Raw genomic sequence first — 17988 nt, 5'->3', positions numbered from 1 at the left:
AGGGAGCTAAGGAGAACAAAGATAGGAATATTTTAGGGTATAGACATTTTCCTTTGGTTTGTCTAAGTTTTAGAGATAGAAAGATTTTTTCCCCTTTAGTGTAAAAAATAAGCTTTCGGATGCTGATAATTTTCAGGGAATTGCATCTCAACCTATGACTACAAAAAAAAGAATTGTATAAGGGAAAATGTGATAGCATTTGAAATTATTGATAACTAACTATTTTTGTTAAATTCTTCTGTTGAAACTAATGTTTCTTTTTAGTGCTGTTACTGGTCCAGAATAAATTTCTTAGGATCCAACAATGGTTCAGTGTATAGTATGTAAAACTTTTCTAAATTTATACTATGTATGTGAAAATAATTAAATGTATACTCAATATGTTTGTCAATATTTGAAGATGTGGCTTTTTTTGGGGTGGGGGGAGGGGATGGGGTTTCAGTCCTGTTGCCCAGGCTGGAGTACAGTGGGGCATTCTCAGCTCACTGCAACCTCCATCTCCTGGGTTCAAGCTATTCTTGTGCCTCAGCCTCCCAAGTAGCTGGGATCACAGGCATGCACCACCATGCCTGGCTAATTTTGTATATTAGTAGAGACCCGGTTTCACTCTATTGGCCAGGCTGATCTCGAGCTTCTAAGCTCAGGTGATCCACCTGCCTCAGCCTCCCAAAGTTCTGAAATTACAGGCGTGAACCACCGTTCCTGGCCGCATGGCTTTGTGAGTTGTTTGAAATAGTGTCTACTTTTTATATAGTCATTGGTTATTTGCATATTGTATTGATATGAGTATCATTATGGAAAATCTTACTCATTTGGATAGAATTTTAAAAAGATTAGTTTAAGTTAGAGAAATGCAGATTATTTTAAATACTAGTGTTTTCAAAGTACAACTAAAAGGACATCAGAATCAGTGGGCAGAGAGGATTCCTTGAATAACAGTGCATGAACAATTGCTTAGCACCCTTGAAAGTTACTTTATCATTTCATATCAAAATTTCAGATAGCTGAAATGTGTTCAGTATAAAAAATTAAAAGAAGATAGTTTACAGAAAATAAAATGACCTTTAAATGTAAGATGCTTAATCTCACTTTAATGCAAATTAAAACTGAAATACCATGTTTTTACCCCTTGTTGGCAAAGATTAGAAATTGTTTACAGTAAGATTGATGAAGATGGGAAAACAGGCACTCATATAATCTGTGTGTATGTATGTGTGTGTGTCAGTGAATATGAGCGGTCATTATTTCCCACTTGTTAGTCTTTTTTTAGAACTTTTTATTGGGGAATAATTTCAGATTAACAGCAATTATGGGAACCAGCACAAAGAACATATAATTCGTATGCAGATTCAGCTACTCTTAACATACTGTCCCATTTGCTTTTTTCACTTATGCGTGTGCTCCTGCTCGCTCTCTCTCTCATGTATGTATGTATGTATGTCTTTTCCTGACCTGTTAGATAAGTTGTGCCCATTACAGCCGCCTTCCCCGTGACACTTTAGTGTGTTTCTCCAAAGAAAAAGGGCACTGTCCTGCAGAACCACAACACAATTATCAACTTCAACAAATCTGTAATAACAATACACTATTCAGATTCCATTTTTGTTAACTGACCCAGTCCTTCTTAGTGTTTTTTCCCCTGGTTCAGTCTAGAATTATGACCTGCATTTAATTGCGTATTTCTGTAGTAGTCTTTAAGCTACATGAGATCCTCAGCTTTTCTTTGTTTCCGGTGACATTGATATTTTTGTGAACACAACCTTGTCCTGCTTTTCATTTCTTAATAGGCTATGCCTCACTTGGGTTTATCTGTTCTTTCCTAATGATTAAATTTAGATTGTGCAGTCTTGGGTGGAATATAACATAAGTGATGTGTGTTTTTGAGGGTGTCACATCTGGAGGTATACAGTCTGTCTGCCCTTCAGTGGTGATATTATTTTGGTCAGTTCATAAAGCTTTTGTCTTATTTCCATATGGTTACTGTTTTTTCCCTTTGTATTTAAGCAATCTTGGGATACACTTTAAGACCATAAAAATATCCTGCTGACTGAAATCTTTCCCCTTAGATTGAACATCCATCGACGGTGCTTGCCTGGGCTAATGTTTACTGTGATGGTTGCAAAATTTGTATTTTTTGATTCCAGTACATTTTCCACATTGATCAGTCAGTACTTGACATCCTGCTCTAAGCAAGACTCATACTTTTTTGGTGGGAGTGTAAATTCTTACAACTTTAAAAAGCAATGTGGTGATATCTAGCATAATCTAATATGCATGTCTTGACTCAGCAGTTTCACTTCTAGCACGCCATCCTACAAATATGTTTGTGTTTGTACACAAAGACCTGTGTACAAGGATATTACTTACAGAATTGTTTGTAGTAACTAGTTTGGAAACCACCTCAGTATCCATCAGTAGGAGACTAATTAAAAGATGTTACATTCATACAATCAAGTGTTTTGCTGCTGGCCGCTGTGGTGGCTCATGCCTATAATTCCAGCACTTTGAAAGGACGAGGTAGGCAGATGACTTGAGCCCGGGAGTTCGAGGCTCAGCCTAAGCAACATATCGAGACCGTGTCACTACAAAAAATACAAAAATTAGCTGGGTGTGGTGGTGTGTGCCTGTAGTCTCAGCTACTAGAGAGGCTGAGGTTGGAGGATCACCTGAGCCTGGGGAGGTCGAGGCTGCAGTGAGCTGTGATTGTGCCATTGCGCTCCAGTTTGTGTGCAGAGTGAGACCTTGTCTCCAAAAAAAAAAAGGGGTATTTTACTGATTTTAAAATGGAGGAGGTCAGTTAAAAAGAGGAGATTGATTTATGTGTAGAGATAAGATTAGATTTCTAAAGTGAGAAAAGTCAGGTGTAGTAAAGCATGTGTATAGCTTGCTACCACTTTTTTCTGTTTTAAAAAGGGAGATAGGTAGCTAAATCTTCATACACAAGAGGATAATAGGCCTTGAGGGCTGGAGTATACACTTGTTTGCACTGTTGGGATTTTTATGGTGTGTCTGCATTATTTTGTTTTTAAATAAACTAAGGTAAGTTTTTTAGTAACAAGAAATTATAATTGAGTTTTATTTCTAGAGGATTCTACTTTGTTACCCAGGCAGGAGTGCAGTGGCATGATCATAGCTTGCAGGTAGCCTCATTCCTATGCTCCAGCAATACTTTGCCTCAGCCTCCTGAGTAGCTAAGACTACAGATGTGTTCTTCCACACGTGGCTAATTTTTAAATTTTTTGTAAAGACTGGGATTTGCTTTGTTGGCCACACTGGTCTCAAACCCTGGGACTCAAGTCATCTTCCCACCCCAGCCTCCCAAAGTGCTGGAATTACAGCCGTGAGCCACCACACCTGGCCAGTAATTGAAGATCCATTTATATTCTGGATGAAGGTCTTACTAGGAAATGGGAGAAATGTTAAAGGAAGAGACTAATAGGACAAGAGTGATAGAAAAACTTGTAGGAAAAATAAAGGTACAAACATAAGATAATTTTTATGAATTACGGTCACATTCAAGTAAAGTATAACACTCAGGCCCAAATGAATAAATGGGCAATAAAATAAGTTGCTTATTTTATGAAGGAAGGTTATCAAATGGCTATAACACTTTTAAAATGTAGCTTCACTATAATCCAGGAAATACAAATGAAAATGAGTAGTTTGATTTTTTTCTTTCTTTTTTTTTTTTAACCTCACCCACCTCTTGATCTCAGATTTCCTGGCTCCTAGAACTGATTGATTTTCATGAATATAATTTTAAAAATGAAAATGTTCAATGTTGGAAGGAATGCAGTAAGTTGACACTTCTGTTTTTACTAGTGTACATTAGCACAGCTGTTTTGGCAAAGAGTTTAATAATGTGTATATCAAGAATCTTAAAAATACTGATATTTAAACTAGTTATTTCTTATAACTCAGCCTTAAAGAAATAATTAGGCCGGGTGCTGTGGCTCACACCTGTAATCCCAGCACTTTGGGAGGCCACGATGGGCGGATCATCTGAGGTCAGGAGTTCGAGACTAGCCTGCCAACATGGTGAAACCCCATCTCTACTGAAAATACAAAAATTAGCTAGGCATAGTGGCACATGCCTGTAGTCATGCCTACTTGGGAGGCTGAGGCAGGAGAATCGCTTGGACCTGGGAGGCGGAGCTTGCAGTGAGCTGAGATTGCACCACTGCACTCCAGCCTGGATGACAGAGTGAGACTCCATCTCAACAACAATAACAAAAAAGGAAGTAATTAGAAATGTGGGCACTTTATGCCCAAATGCATTAACCAGAGTTTTCATTAGTGAACAATTGACACCAACCAGAATGCCACCATTAGAGTTATGGTTGAAATAAATTATGGATAATTGATCACACATAATTTGTTATGTATATTGAGTATGTAGTTATTAACATGATGAAAGAGTGCTTAATAACATGGAGAAATGTATATGTCAAAAGGTTAAAAAAGCAGCATTGTAGCCAACTGTGTAAAAATAAAACTGGAAAGAGAGAAAACCAGAAGTTTGCTCCTGGGCCAAAAGATTGTATTTTCTTTTTTTTTGCTAAAATTTTCAGATTTTCCAGATAAGTTTGTCTTAGTCTTATAATTAGAAAAAAATACTAATCTAGTAAAAAGTCTTCAAGAGACCTAGTGATGAATAAGAATGATTTGGCTGGGTACGGTGGCTCATGCCTGATAATCCCAGCACTTGGGAGGCCTGAGGCGGGCGGATCACGAGGTCAGATCGAGACCATCCTGGCTAACACGGTGAAACCCCATCTCTGCTAAAAATATAAAAAATTAGCCAGGCGTGGTGGGGGGGCGCCCGTAGTCCCAGCTACTTGGGAGGCTGAGGCAGGAGAATGGCATGAACCTGGGAGGCGGAGCTTGCAGTGAGTCGAGATGGCGCCACTGCACTGCAGCCTGGGCGACAGAGAGAGACTCCATCTCAAAACAAAACAAAGAAAGATTTATAATGAGCAAATTATTTATTTAAATTGGGTGTTTCTGGAGTTCCTAACTGCTGGTGTATTTTGTTCTCAGGCGTGTCTCCTGATCTGGAGACATTTTCTGATTTGTTTCTTAACATCTTGCTCACATGCCCAGAATGGGAACCCTATCAAACCACTTTTCCTTTTCCATTCTGTATCTTGCAATATCGTACTGCCAGTGTTATTTTTGATTACCTCTTTCCTCTTACTCCTTACATCCAGATTATTTTGCTTTGGCTTGCAGATGCCTTGAATTAGGGCACTGTTTTTTCTCATCATTTCTGCTTTAGTTCTTCAACTTTAGGTTTGGCTTCCTTGGAGTTTCTGAACTCTTCTCCAGTATTTTCTTTCTAGTTCATTCTCCATATGACCACCAGTTGTCTTCCTAAAAATAGGTATCCTCATATTTGGTATGTGAAAATTTAAGTGGGATGTGCGTGTGTGTACATCTTAATAAAAGTACTAATACTTGTATGTAATTTAAAAAGTTAAATAGCCCACTTATGAGGAAAAATAGTTCTCTGCTTTTTTTTTTTTTTTTTTTTTTTACTGTTCCATATTATTTCCATATATCTAGATAATCTAATCTAACTTCTGGATTTAAGGATTTACTAACTTTAGCTTTGATATGTTAGATTAGATCACAATATATCTCATATTACCCCTGCCCTTGCCCCAGATAGTAATCTAAAGGCTGGTTAAATCATTGTGGAGCATTGATGTTATCGTGATTGTATAAATATTAATGAGAGGTGAGCCAAAGTGGTATATGCTTATATTTCCTTTCTCATACAAAATTTTGTTTTTCTTATATGTGATAATTATCTCTCTCTTTGATTTGCTTAGTTTTCTGTGTACTTCTCCCCAGTTCTTTCGCCCACTGTTGTGAAACCTATCAGATAATCTGTCAGTTGTGTATTTTCTTTTGAAAATGCTCCTCTTGAAGTCTTGTTCTCCAGCTTCAGGCTGCATCACTTGTGTTCTGTGCCCACAACACAGCTGTGTCATTCTAGTTTTTTGTTCTCTTTTCTCCGGGAATTTCATTTCCCCCTCTGTTTTGTTAGGTCTCTTGTTATCTGGCCCACATGTCTTTATTATTCTTAGTTTATTATTTTGTTTGGTGGAATATTTCCAGTTCTTCAGGGAGACAAGAAGGTAGATTTTGAGACCTGGTATGTCTTTAAAAAAAAAAAAAAGTCTCCCCTACCCTCACACTTAGTTGGTAAGTTGCTATTTACCATATAAATAGAAGTAGTCTTCCTACCTGCCTACATGTGCACTATATTCCGTTGCTTTCCTGTTATGTAGATGGACCTTCTGTATTCCTAAGGATGATAACTTCTGCTTGTGCATTGATCCTGTATTCTATATTCAAAGATACTGCTCTAGCAATTCTTCCCTGTGTTCTTTGCGTAATGAATTTACCCCTCTGCTAGATAATTTACATCAGCATGCAAACGTGCTTTATATTCCTCTTGTTAAGTCTGTCATTTCTTAACATAATATTGTCCTTCATCTTCTGCACATACCTTAATTCTTTTCAGCCAGATCGTTTTTAAAAGGGGTGCTTATAGCCTGGACAACATAGCAAGACCCCATCTACAAAAAAATAAAAAATTTAGCCAGGCATGGTGATGTGGTACACCTCTGTAGTCCCAGCTGCTTGAGGCTGAGGCGGGAAGATCACTTGAGCCCAGGAGTTCGAGGCTATGGTGAGCTACAATTGCACTCCACTCCATTCTGGGCAGTCAAATGACCCTGACTCTTAAAAAAAAAAAAAAGGATGTATTCATAGTCACTGTCTCTGGTTTTCTTCTTTTTCTCTCTGCTCCAGTCAGGCTTTATACCTTTCACTAAAACTACCGTGTCACAGTCATCAAAGACCTCAGTGTTAAATTCAGTGGTTAGATTTGGTCTTAAACTTGAATTACCAGCAGGTTTTGATGTAGTCATCACTCCATCCTCAAAATACATTCTTTGCTTGGCTTTTAAGATGCTTTTCTTCCCTGGTTTGCTACCTCACTGGTGGTTCTTGTCTGTCATCTCTTTCTGTAAACCAGAACTATACAGTGGAGATGTATAGTTTGATTTAGTGTTCTAGTGGCCATAGGTGAAAATAATTTGAATGCTATATTTTATTTAACTCAATATATCTATAATATTAGTGTTTTGGCTGCATAGTATTGTGTGAAGAGTACAGTTTTTGAATACTTATTTCTGACAAAGGATGCTACAATTACTGGGCAAAAGTATAATGAGACACAGAATATGTACGTAGTCTCAAAAAATACCAGATACTTATTAATTACAAAGGGAAAAATGATAGCTTTGTCATGGAGAAACTTGGCGGATATCACCTTAGTCAAGTGGCCAGAATTATCGTAATTGGACAGATTGACATGTGCCTACTTATACAGTGTTCTAGAAAGGACATATCACTTCTGTGGTATTCCTATCAAATATGATATAACTTAAGTTTAATCTTGAAGAAACATCAGGCACACCCATTACTGAGGGATGTGCTACAAAATGTATATTACAAAGTATTATTCAAAATATACTACTTTGAAGTACTGTTTGAAAAGATACTTCTAAATGTCAGATACGAAAGTTAAGGACAGAGGAAATGCTCCGGATCAAAGGAGGTTAGAGACATGAATTTCTTTATTTGGTAATTGTACTGTGGTTATGTAAGAGGAAGATTTTGTTTTTAGGAAATCATACTGAAGTATTTAGAAGTAAAGGGGCATCATGGTCTGCAACTTAATCTCAAAGGTTTCATTTTGTCACTATCACAAGTGCTAACCTGTTTGTTAATACTCACAAACTCTGTCTTCTCTCTTGTTAAGGTGAAAGTATTCCTGTTACAGTCTAAGCTCAGCTCCTCCACTTGTGTTGCGTTACTAGGCTCTCCTTCACTACTCGCTTACTCTAATTGGCATGTAAACATGCTTTACATTCATTTGAAAGCACCACAGTTTCGTTGATCCCATGGCTCCTTGTATCTACAATCCCATTTCCCAGCTACTCTCCAGGAAAAACTTCTTTAATGATTTGCTTATTCTACTTTTTCTTTCATTTTCTCTTTATGTACTCCAAATGGTCGTTCTTTACCACCACTACAGAGAACTGGTCTTTACCCATCTTGCTAAATTCAGTGTTTTCACCCCTCCCTCTCCAGCCTGTGAGCATCATTAGACCCAGTTGACACACTGTGAAATACTTTTTTCTCTTTGTCTTCTTAATACCAATCTTTTGGATTTCTTTCTGCCTCACTGGTAAGTCTAGTTCCTGTGCTTGCATCTCTAATTGCTAGAGTACTCGTGGACTCCCTCCCTCCTCCATAACCGCTCCCTAGGTTGATTTCCTCTACTTATGTGGCATTCAATATCAAATAACTATACACTGATGAAGTCCAAATTTATACCTCTAGCCTTGAGTCCTTCCCTGACTTCTAGTCTCAAGCAAGTGAAATCTGAAATCTCCACTTGGATGACCAAAGAGATTACAAACTTGATATAACCAAAATTGTACTTCATTTCTGCCCTTACTCCTGCTCCTCTCAAATACTGCCTTATCCCAGGAAATGGTACCATCACCTGCTTAGAACAAAACACTAAAAATGAGGCTTGATTGTACAGTTTACCTCATATACACGTTCAGTTCATCAGCATATCATGTTAGTGCTACCTTTGAAATATATCCTGATATTTTTTTTTTTTTGGACCAACTTCTTACTCTCCCCACTGTTGCAATCCCAATCCAAGTCATCATCAGCCCTTGCTTGGACTGTTGGTTAGAGTCCAATGTCTGGTCTCCCTAGTTTCACTCTTACTTCTGTCCTCAAGTACACAAATCTTCAAGAGTGATCTTTAATGGTAGCAGTCTGTTTACATGACTCTCTTGCTCTCACTTATTCAGTAACTTAGATTAAATTCTTATTACTGAGGTTCATATACCCAGGGCCTGTGGTGTTCTTCCAGAAAGATAGTTTTCCTAAGACTCTTCTTGGCAAACTTACAGATAAGGTTTATGGATATTTTTGTTTTGTTGTTTTTCCTACACAGTGTTGGTCTGGTTTTTTAAAAATAGGAAGATGAGGCTGGATGTGGTGGCTCATGCCTGTAATCCTAGCACTTTGGGAGGCTGAGATGGGTGGATTTGCTTGAAGTTAGGAGTTAGAGACCAGCCTGGACAACATGGCAAGACCCCATCTCTACTAAAAATAAAATAAAAAAAATTCAGCCTAGTGTGGTGGTGCATGCCTGTATTCCCAGCTACCTAGGAGGCTGAGGTGGGAGGATTGCTTGAGCCCAGAGTGGGGTGGAGGTTATAGTGAGCTGAGTTTGCGTCACTGCACTCAAGCCTGGATGACAGTGAGACCCTGTCTCAAAAAAAAAAAAGAGTGGGGGGGGAGATTTTACATTGAAAAAGAAAAACCTAGATTTTTTTCTAAAAAATTAGGAGACCTGACCACACTGGCCCTGTATTCATTCATAGCCACATCAGGATAAGTAGTGGCTGACCCCTTCTAAATGAAGCATATATTTTCCAATTTCCCGGTCTCTACCATTCCCTAGTGTATGTTGTAGTCAGCCAGATGTATTCAGGAAGATAACCTGCCTTTTGAGTTCATGACCCTTGCCCTGGAATAAGTCGTTCGTTGAACACGTATTTATTGAATAGAAGTCTATTTAGCACTATTCTAAGTCCTGGAGGTAAAATAGTAAATAAAGCCGTGAGCTCATGGATTATACCTGTCTTGGGACAGATAGTCAATGCATATGTAATTAAATACATGTATAATGTCACATGGTGATAACTGCCATGAAGAAGAGTAAAGCAGGATAAGGGGATATAAAATGGTGGATGGTGCCGTCTTAGAATGCATAGGGAAAACCTCTATTTGAGGATTTGACATTAGAACAGAGGCTGGAATATAGTAAGGGATGAAGCCTTGTAAATATTTTGAAGAAAATCATTTTGGTGTGGGAGCCGTGAGAGGAGAATGTGTTTAGTATGTTTGACAACAAGAAAGACCCGTCAGACTGCAGTGCAGTGAATGTGAAATGGTAGGAAATAAGCTTGGCGAGGGAAACCGGGTCATGTGATGTAGGGCCGTAGAGGCCGTGGTGGGCTTTGGGATTTTGCTGTGAGGTAGAAAACTGTTGAAAGGTTTTGAATAGGAGGTGACATGATCTGACTTATTTTCAAACAATCCTTCTGCCTTCTGGTGGTGTATAAATGATAGCAGGGACTAGTGTGGTAGGTGGAGGAGTTGTCTGGAGGTGGTTACAAGAGTGAGCAGTAGTGGTGACTTAAACTAAAGATAGCTGTGAAAGGGTGAGAAGTAGTTCGACTAGAATTTGAAGATAGAGCCTACAGTGTTTTCTGATGGATTTGATACAGGATGCAGAAAAACAAGAGGAGTCGAGGCCAGGTTTTCAGCGTGAGCAACTCTAGATAGATAGTAGTGCCGTTTAGTGGTATGGTAAACGCTAGGAAAGTGGGCATCAAGCTCCTTTTTGGAGATGTAAAATTTGAGAATCCTGTTTGATGTCCAAGTAGAGACAGACTATAAACTTCATCTAGAGGATAAGCTTATATAGCTTTGTAATATAATGAGTCTTTTTTTTTTTTTTTTTTTAAGGACTCGATCATGTAAGTCATAAAATATCCCTGAGTTCTTTGAGACCAAGGACGTAGGGTTTGTTTTCTTATTGTTTGTGGGATATAGTACCTCACTTGAATTTGATGCTCACTGTTTTTTTTTTTTTTTTTTTTTAAGAATCCAGAAATTGTGCTGTGGCTCCATCCCCTTTTGAACCATTATTCTGTTATTTTAAGATTCTATCTACATTTTTTTTTGAGGCAGAGTCTCACTCTGTTGCCCAGGCTGGATTGCAATGACGCAATCTCTGCCCACTGCAGCCTCCACCTCCCGGGTTCGAGCAATTCTCCTGCCTCAGCCTCCCAAATAGCTGGGATTACAGGCACACGCCACCATGCTCAGCTAATTTTTTTGTATTTTTAGTGTAGACGGGGTTTCACTATGTTGGCCAGGCTGGTCTTGAACTCCTGACCTCAGGTAATCTGCCTACCTCGGGGCCGGGCGCAGTGGCTCAAGCCTGTAATCCCAGCACTTTGGGAGGCCGAGACGGGCGGATCACAAGGTCAGGAGATCGAGACCATCCTGGCTAACCCGGTGAAACCCCGTCTCTACTAAAAAATACAAAAAACTAGCCGGGCGAGGTGGCGGGTGCCTGTAGTCCCAGCTACTCGGGAGGCTGAGGCAGGAGAATGGCGTAAACCCAGGAAGCGGAGCTTGCAGTGAGCTGAGATCTGGCCATTGCACTCCTGTTTGGGTGACAGAGTGAGACTCCGTCTCAAAAAAAAAAAAAAATCTGCCTGCCTCCACCTCCCAAAGTGCTGGGATTGTAGGCACAAGCCACTGCGCCTAACCCTATCTGTGTTTTTATAGGAATTATAGTAGGCAGAAACACTGTTTTATTTTAATGAGGCTTATGACTTGTTAAATCAGATCAGCCAGATGACAGTAAACATATTTTCTTCAAAGGAAGTCCAGCAAATCACTTAATTTGTTAATGACCCAGCAATGAAATCATTTAAGAAATGATTTAGGGGATGGGGGTCATATGTCTGAATGACTCAGTTTTTTTCCTTCCAGTGGACTATAGTGGAACATGGTTTTGCTCTCACTTTGAATAATTCTCTTTGAGAAATCTTAACTGTAAGCAGTCGTTTAATAATTTTTTAAGTAGTCTTATCTAAATCTTGCAGCCTGGTCCTTAAACAGTAATTATTGTATATTTACTCTTCACCTGTGAATGTGAGAATACTTTGTGAGAATTATTACTTTGTGATATTTTCATAAGCATTACACTTACATGGCAAATGAACGTATTAAATTGCCTAAGGACAAGCCATTGAAAGTAAGGACAGAGACAACATTAGAATATGGTGTTTTATGTGTATGCCTTCAAGAAAAGCTTAGGTGTATCCTAGCAATATTTAGACAAGCAGGATGACCTCCCATTTCTGTTTCTTTAATAAATAGTGATTTTGTAGAGAAATATAAAGAAAAGTTTTATATTTTGCCACAATTTAAGGTTTTGTTGCTATTCATGAGCCTGATTATTCCCTTTTTGTATAGGAAGATTTTCAGTCTATGACTTATGGATTTAAAATGGCTAACAGTGTGACAGATCTTCGAGTTACAGGTAAAATTATTTTTAAAGATAATTCACAAGTTTTACATTTTCATATGTTTCCTTTTAAAACTTATTGTTTCTTTTTCTAGGCATGCTAAAAGATGTGGAGGATGACATGCAAAGAAGAGTAAAGGTATGTATGTTTTCTCTTTGATGTAGGGTTTTGGTACACGTCTAAATGTCAGGTTATCTTTACCTAATTATAAATGTGTAGAACCACCTTTCTCCTGTATGTGCTTTGTATTTTTTTTTTGTAATGAATTTGAACACTGCTAGAGGAGTTTCTGATAAATGAATGTCATTTTTAGTATAGCCATCCCTCAGTATTCTCAGGGCATTGGTTCCAGGACCCCTGTGGATGCCAAAACTCAAGGATGCTCAAGTCTCTTATATAAAATGGTGTGATATTTGCATATAACCTGTTTATGTCCTTGTGTATACTTTAAATCATCACTAGATTACTTATAATATTTAATATGATGTAAATGCTATGTAAATAGTTGTACTTTTAAAATTTATATTTTTAAATGCTATTTTAAAATTTTTTTCTGATACTTTCAATCAGTGGTTGGTTGAATCCAATATTAAAATTTAACCCACTCGATTCTTTCAATTTTTTGCCGGTGTTTTAGAGTTTTACTATGCTATTTTAAGAATAGTATTTTTCTCCCACTACTGTTTTGAGTTCCTCAAAGGTAAGGACTGTCTTGTTCACCTTTGTATCTTTAATAGCTGGTACAGTGTCTGGAACACAGTAGGTGAGCTCAGTAAATGGTGATATGCCAAATCTGGTGAAAACCTTCTAGATGACCTTGATGATTTGCTGCTTTTCATAGAGATTAAAAAGGGGGAAAAGTTGTATTCCTACTTTTCTTTTTAACACTAGTATAACAGTATGGTTGTCAAACTTCATATTCTCTTTTTTTGATTTTTGCGATTCAGTGAATTGGGCAATTTAACACACATAGTGCTCCACTTTTAGATGAGGAAAATACAGATCAAAGGAATTAAGTAACCTGTGTCTTAGCTTTACTAAAGGGCATGTAAATGGCAACTTTAGGGCTAGAACCCACAACTTCTAGTAGATCTTCCTGTACTACTGCCCTGGTGCTTGGTCAAATAAAATTGTCCACTATAACATTTGTATTAAGATATTTTGTAGTTTAGTGTAAAACAAATCAGTATTGACCATTGAACTTTATTTTTTCATGATGTGATTTTTGTAAAGGTTACAGTTTTTTTCTAACAGGGTTAGTTTTGAGAGCATCAGGAATTTCAATTAATAGCTCCTTTTAAAGGAAAATGTACTGTGTGCCATATACTTCTGCTTATGTTATTTCATTGTTTTGCTTTTGCTGTTTCAATACTTAATTCTTTTGCATGATCTTTATAATTTATGTCAAAATGACCTTTCTGTATATAGGATTAATAGGAGGAACATAAATACTAGTAGACACAGCTTTTTTTCTCCAATAATTTTTCCCAAAAACAGATTGTTGTGTATACTCAAAAAATTAGTGTTTTACCTTATATATTTGTAATGTAATATTTTTTCACGTTTGTGTTTAATTCACCTTTTTTAAAATTTTAGAGTACTCGAAGTCGACAAGGAGAAGAAAGAGATCCAGAAGTTGAACTAGAAGTAATTGAACTTATTTTCTGGTAGATAATATCAGAGAAGTCTACCTGTTAATGTTGTAGTTTTATGAACTGCGTTATAATTTATGGAAGCCCTTTTTAAGGTATTTCTTTAAAAATTGGACATTGCAAGGGATTTTATTTCCCTTGTATTTATTTTGATAGAATGATAGTACAGCTCTTTCAAATAGATGATTTCAAAACTCTTCAGTACTCCTTGTGAGGTAGGAAGAAAAATATGATCTTTCACAGATAATGCGTCAGAGCTCCGCAGTATCAAAAGTTGCTGAACCTTTGTCGAGATTCTAAATTTTCTGACTCTGCTTAAAGCACATTTTAATCAGTCTTTTTAAAATGCGGATAAAATCAGCTTTTTGAGGTAATAGTGTAGCTTTTGACTTAGGGCAAGATCAATCCTGTTGATAGAGAAGCTTCACATTCCTATTTCAAAAGAATAGGCTTTGTTTTGTTTTCTGCAGCTCATTTTTCAGGCTTTTAAAAGCCTATAAGCGAAGGTGTCTGTAATGTAGTACGTTATTAACATTGAGACTTAGGAGTTAATATATTTTAAATGAAATTCCTTTCATGGACTTTGCATCTTTTAACTTCTAGTCCTCTCTTGTTTTTTTAGCACCAACAATGTTTAGCAGTATTCAGCAGAGTGAAATTTACTCGTGTGTTACTGACAGTGCTTATAGCCTTTACTAAGAAAGAGGTAAGGGCATTCAATATCATATGTCTGTTTGTTTTAGTGATTTTGGATGGAATGCCTAAGTGATGCAGTTCTGAAACTTTTCCCTTGAACTGCTCCTGATCTCAGATATAGAGAACTCAGCATTTGGTGTATTTATACCAGAGTAACCCTGAAGACTTTCTCAAGAAGTATATTTTTTTACTTATTTGTAACTAATACATTAGAAGCTGAAATTGCTTGTAGGTTGTCATATTTTGTGAATTGAAAAGGAGAAAGTAAAAATTTTAGGCCTATTACCTTCAGTTACATAATTAATTGTTAGATTTGTATAGAACCAAAAGCAAGCCTTAGATGGTGAATATTTTTTCTTTTTTGTATTTTTGCACTAATTCAAGCCAATTACAGATTAATTTGTGAATAGTTTATAAGTGGTAAGTAGGGATCCAATTTTTACCATTAATTTAACTTCTGGAATTCTATTTCTTCCCGGTTTCCCCCCCCCCACCTTGATGAATGACATAGAATTGTTGAAAATTTTCTCATTTTCTAGTTGATTGCATCTTTGGTTTTTATTATTTAAAAAAAGGTAAATCAAAAATATTTTCTGTTGTTATAATTGATCCTACAAGTTTTATAGATGTGAGTAAAAAAAACATTTTCTGGCCGGGCGCAGTGGCTCAAGCCTGTAATCCCAGCACTTTGGGAGGCCTAGACGAGCGGATCACGAGGTCAGGAGATCGAGACCATCCTGGCTAACATGGTGAAACCCCGTCTCTACTAAAAACTACAAAAAACTAGCCGGGCGAGGTAGCGGCGCCTGTAGTCCCAGCTACCCGGGAGGCTGAGGCAGGAGAATGGCGTGAACCCGGGAGGCGGAGCTTGCAGTGAGCTGAGATCCGGCCACAGCACTCCAGCCCGGGTGACAGAGCGAGACTCCGTCTCAAAAAAAAAAAAAAAAAAAAAAAAATGTTCTATCCTAACAGGATCTGGACATCCTGTATTAAGTACATAGTTTATGAAAACCAATGTCATTACAGCAAGCATTTAATTTCATTATTGTTTATAGGATTTTCCTATTTAATGTATATCTTTCAGTGAAAGAATATGTAAGAATGTTTTTGGTGATTTATTTGCTAGACCAGTGCTGTTGCAGAAGCTCAAAAATTGATGGTTCAAGCAGCAGATCTTCTTTCTGCCATTCATAATTCATTGCATCATGGCATCCAGGCCCAGAATGATACTACAAAAGGAGGTAATTGTTCAGTTTGCTTCTACTTTTTGTTTTCTTCTTTTCCATCCAACGTATTTAGTGCTTAGCTTGTACTACAGTTTTTTTCAAGTCAATCTTGTACCTTGAAATGTTTTACTCCAGAGACTTACAGTGTTGAGGCTCTCCTCTATAAATATATATTACAGTAAAAAACAATACTGTAGAACTTGGCCATTTCCTGTATATTACTCTTTAGACTCAGAATATGTATCCTGTCTTACATCCGAGCTGTGATGTTACAGCCTGGCAGGTTCTTCTTGCTGCCCAGAAAAGCCAGCGCAGTGAGAACAGCAGAGAAGGAGTTTAATTATCATGAGGTCAGCTGAGTGGGAGGATGAGAGCTGTTTCTCCGATCTTCCTCCCTGAGAATTCAGGGACTAGAGTTTTTGAAGAATAGTTTGGCGGGCAGTGGGTGAGCAAGGAGAGGTTTGTTTCAGGAAGGGACAGTTACCATCTTTATTTTAAACTGTAAACTAGATTTCTCCCATAGTTGCTTGGCCTACACCAGGAATGAGCAAAGACAGCTTGTGAGGTTAGAAGCAAGATGGAGTCAGCTATGTCAGGTTTCTCTCATAATTTTTACAAAGGCTATTTCAGTGTTAACAGTGAATCACCTTTTTCATCACCTCTCTCTCCCCTTTACTCTTTTGTCTGAGAGATCATCACTTCCATTACACATGTTAGAAATGCTTGTTCCCCGGTGCTGTAAAGAAATAGCACTTGAACATAAATTTTATTTCCTCAGCAAGGCCATTTTTACTTTCTGCAGAAAGGGTACACTCGCCAGCAGTTCTGCCGTGAGAGTACACCCAACAAAGGAGACAGGGTCATTTATAACCTGACGCGTCCACCCTACTGCCGTGTCCGGTTTCTGTTGACTGGAACGGGACCTCACATTCTGTATTTGTCCCAATTGCCTAGCAACTTAGAACTTTTTAAAAGAGGCAAAGGCAGAGGAGAACAAAGAAAGGAGGAAGTAACTTGTGGAATGCTGAGAAAGGTAAAAACACCTTCAGATAAGGAAGAAGAACAGTCTATGACCTATTGCTTCCTTGGACCAGTATAAGCATGCCAGGGCAAATATTTAGGCTAAATTATGGGAGCTAAGAACATAAAGTACATTTGTTTCTTTGTTACGGCTAGCAGATATTTAAGAATGTTAGCACAGGTCTTTGAATAAATTTTGCTTCTAAATAGAAGTTACTATTTATTCCTAATTAGATGGGAAGGAAAGTCTTTAAAGAGGAACCTCTACTTTACTTTTTACACACAGTCTACTCTGAACACCAGGCAGGCCTTAGATATTCTCCCTGTTTTGGAAAAACTTTCAATCTGTATTTTTCCCATGTTCTCACACCACCACAACAGTCATCAGCACAGAAGACTTGAGTGATCAACTTCTCTTTTTCCACACACACCAGCTGGGTGCCCTCTAATTAAACTGCCATTGAAGGAGTGTTTGTGGTAGTGTGTGTGGAAAACAAACTCCAGCCTCTACTATCTACCTGGAGGTAATGCCAGATCCCACAGGTTGAGGGCTCAGTCCCCAAGACTGCTCTTGCTCCCCAAACACCAGTTCCAAGTCTGGGTTTCCAGAACTTCTGATCTACTGGCTTTAAGTTGGGATTCCCATGACTCTCTTTTTGGTTTCAGCTGATTTGCTGGAGTGACTTACAGAACTCTGGGAAACACTTACTGTGTTTATTGTGGAGGGCTATAGGTACGAAGGATACAGATGAAGAGATGCATAGGGTGAGGTATGGGTAAGGGTCTTGGCGCTTCCATGCCCTCCCTGGGTGTCCTATCTCCTAGGAACTTCGACATGTTCAGATATCTGGAAGCTGTCTGAACTGTGTCCTCTTGAGTTTTTACAGATGCTTCCTTACATAGTCATGATTGATTAAACCTTTGGCAGTTGGTGATCAACTTGACCTTCAGTCTCTCCCATCCCTGGAAGTTGTGGGGTGGGGCTGAAAGTCCCAACCCTGTAATCGTGCCTCTTTCTTTTTGGTTATCTGCCCTACCCTGAAGCTATCAGTCATTCGCATACCAAAAGACAGCACTTGGAGAGTCTAAGGATTTTAGGAGTTACCTTAGGAAGCAAGAAGAAAGACCAAATATATATTTCATAATGTCACACCCTCTGTGTTCTCACTGCATTCATAC

At 38.1% G+C, this 17988-nt stretch overlaps 1 protein-coding gene across 7 annotated transcripts in view; it reads left to right on the top strand.

Annotated features, from left to right (window-relative positions):
* Nucleotides 1-17988, top strand: part of NAA35 (N-alpha-acetyltransferase 35, NatC auxiliary subunit) — an 88507-nt gene that overhangs the window by 22239 nt on the left and 48280 nt on the right. For all 7 annotated transcript variants that reach the window (XM_033236918.1, XM_033236920.1, XM_033236921.1 and 4 more), the window contains exons 7-11: nucleotides 12163-12229; nucleotides 12310-12353; nucleotides 13812-13862; nucleotides 14490-14573; nucleotides 15690-15804. In XM_033236918.1, coding sequence (XP_033092809.1) covers nucleotides 12163-12229; nucleotides 12310-12353; nucleotides 13812-13862; nucleotides 14490-14573; nucleotides 15690-15804 — 361 coding nt within the window. The remainder of the gene's footprint in view (nucleotides 1-12162; nucleotides 12230-12309; nucleotides 12354-13811; nucleotides 13863-14489; nucleotides 14574-15689; nucleotides 15805-17988) is intronic.

The sequence above is a fragment of the Trachypithecus francoisi genome, unplaced genomic scaffold, assembly GCF_009764315.1.
Source record: "Trachypithecus francoisi isolate TF-2019V2 unplaced genomic scaffold, Tfra_2.0 Lachesis_group16, whole genome shotgun sequence".
Taxonomy (NCBI): Eukaryota; Metazoa; Chordata; class Mammalia; order Primates; family Cercopithecidae; genus Trachypithecus; species Trachypithecus francoisi.
The sequence above is the reverse complement of the archived record's forward strand: the minus strand, read 5'-3'. Positions and strand labels throughout refer to the sequence as shown.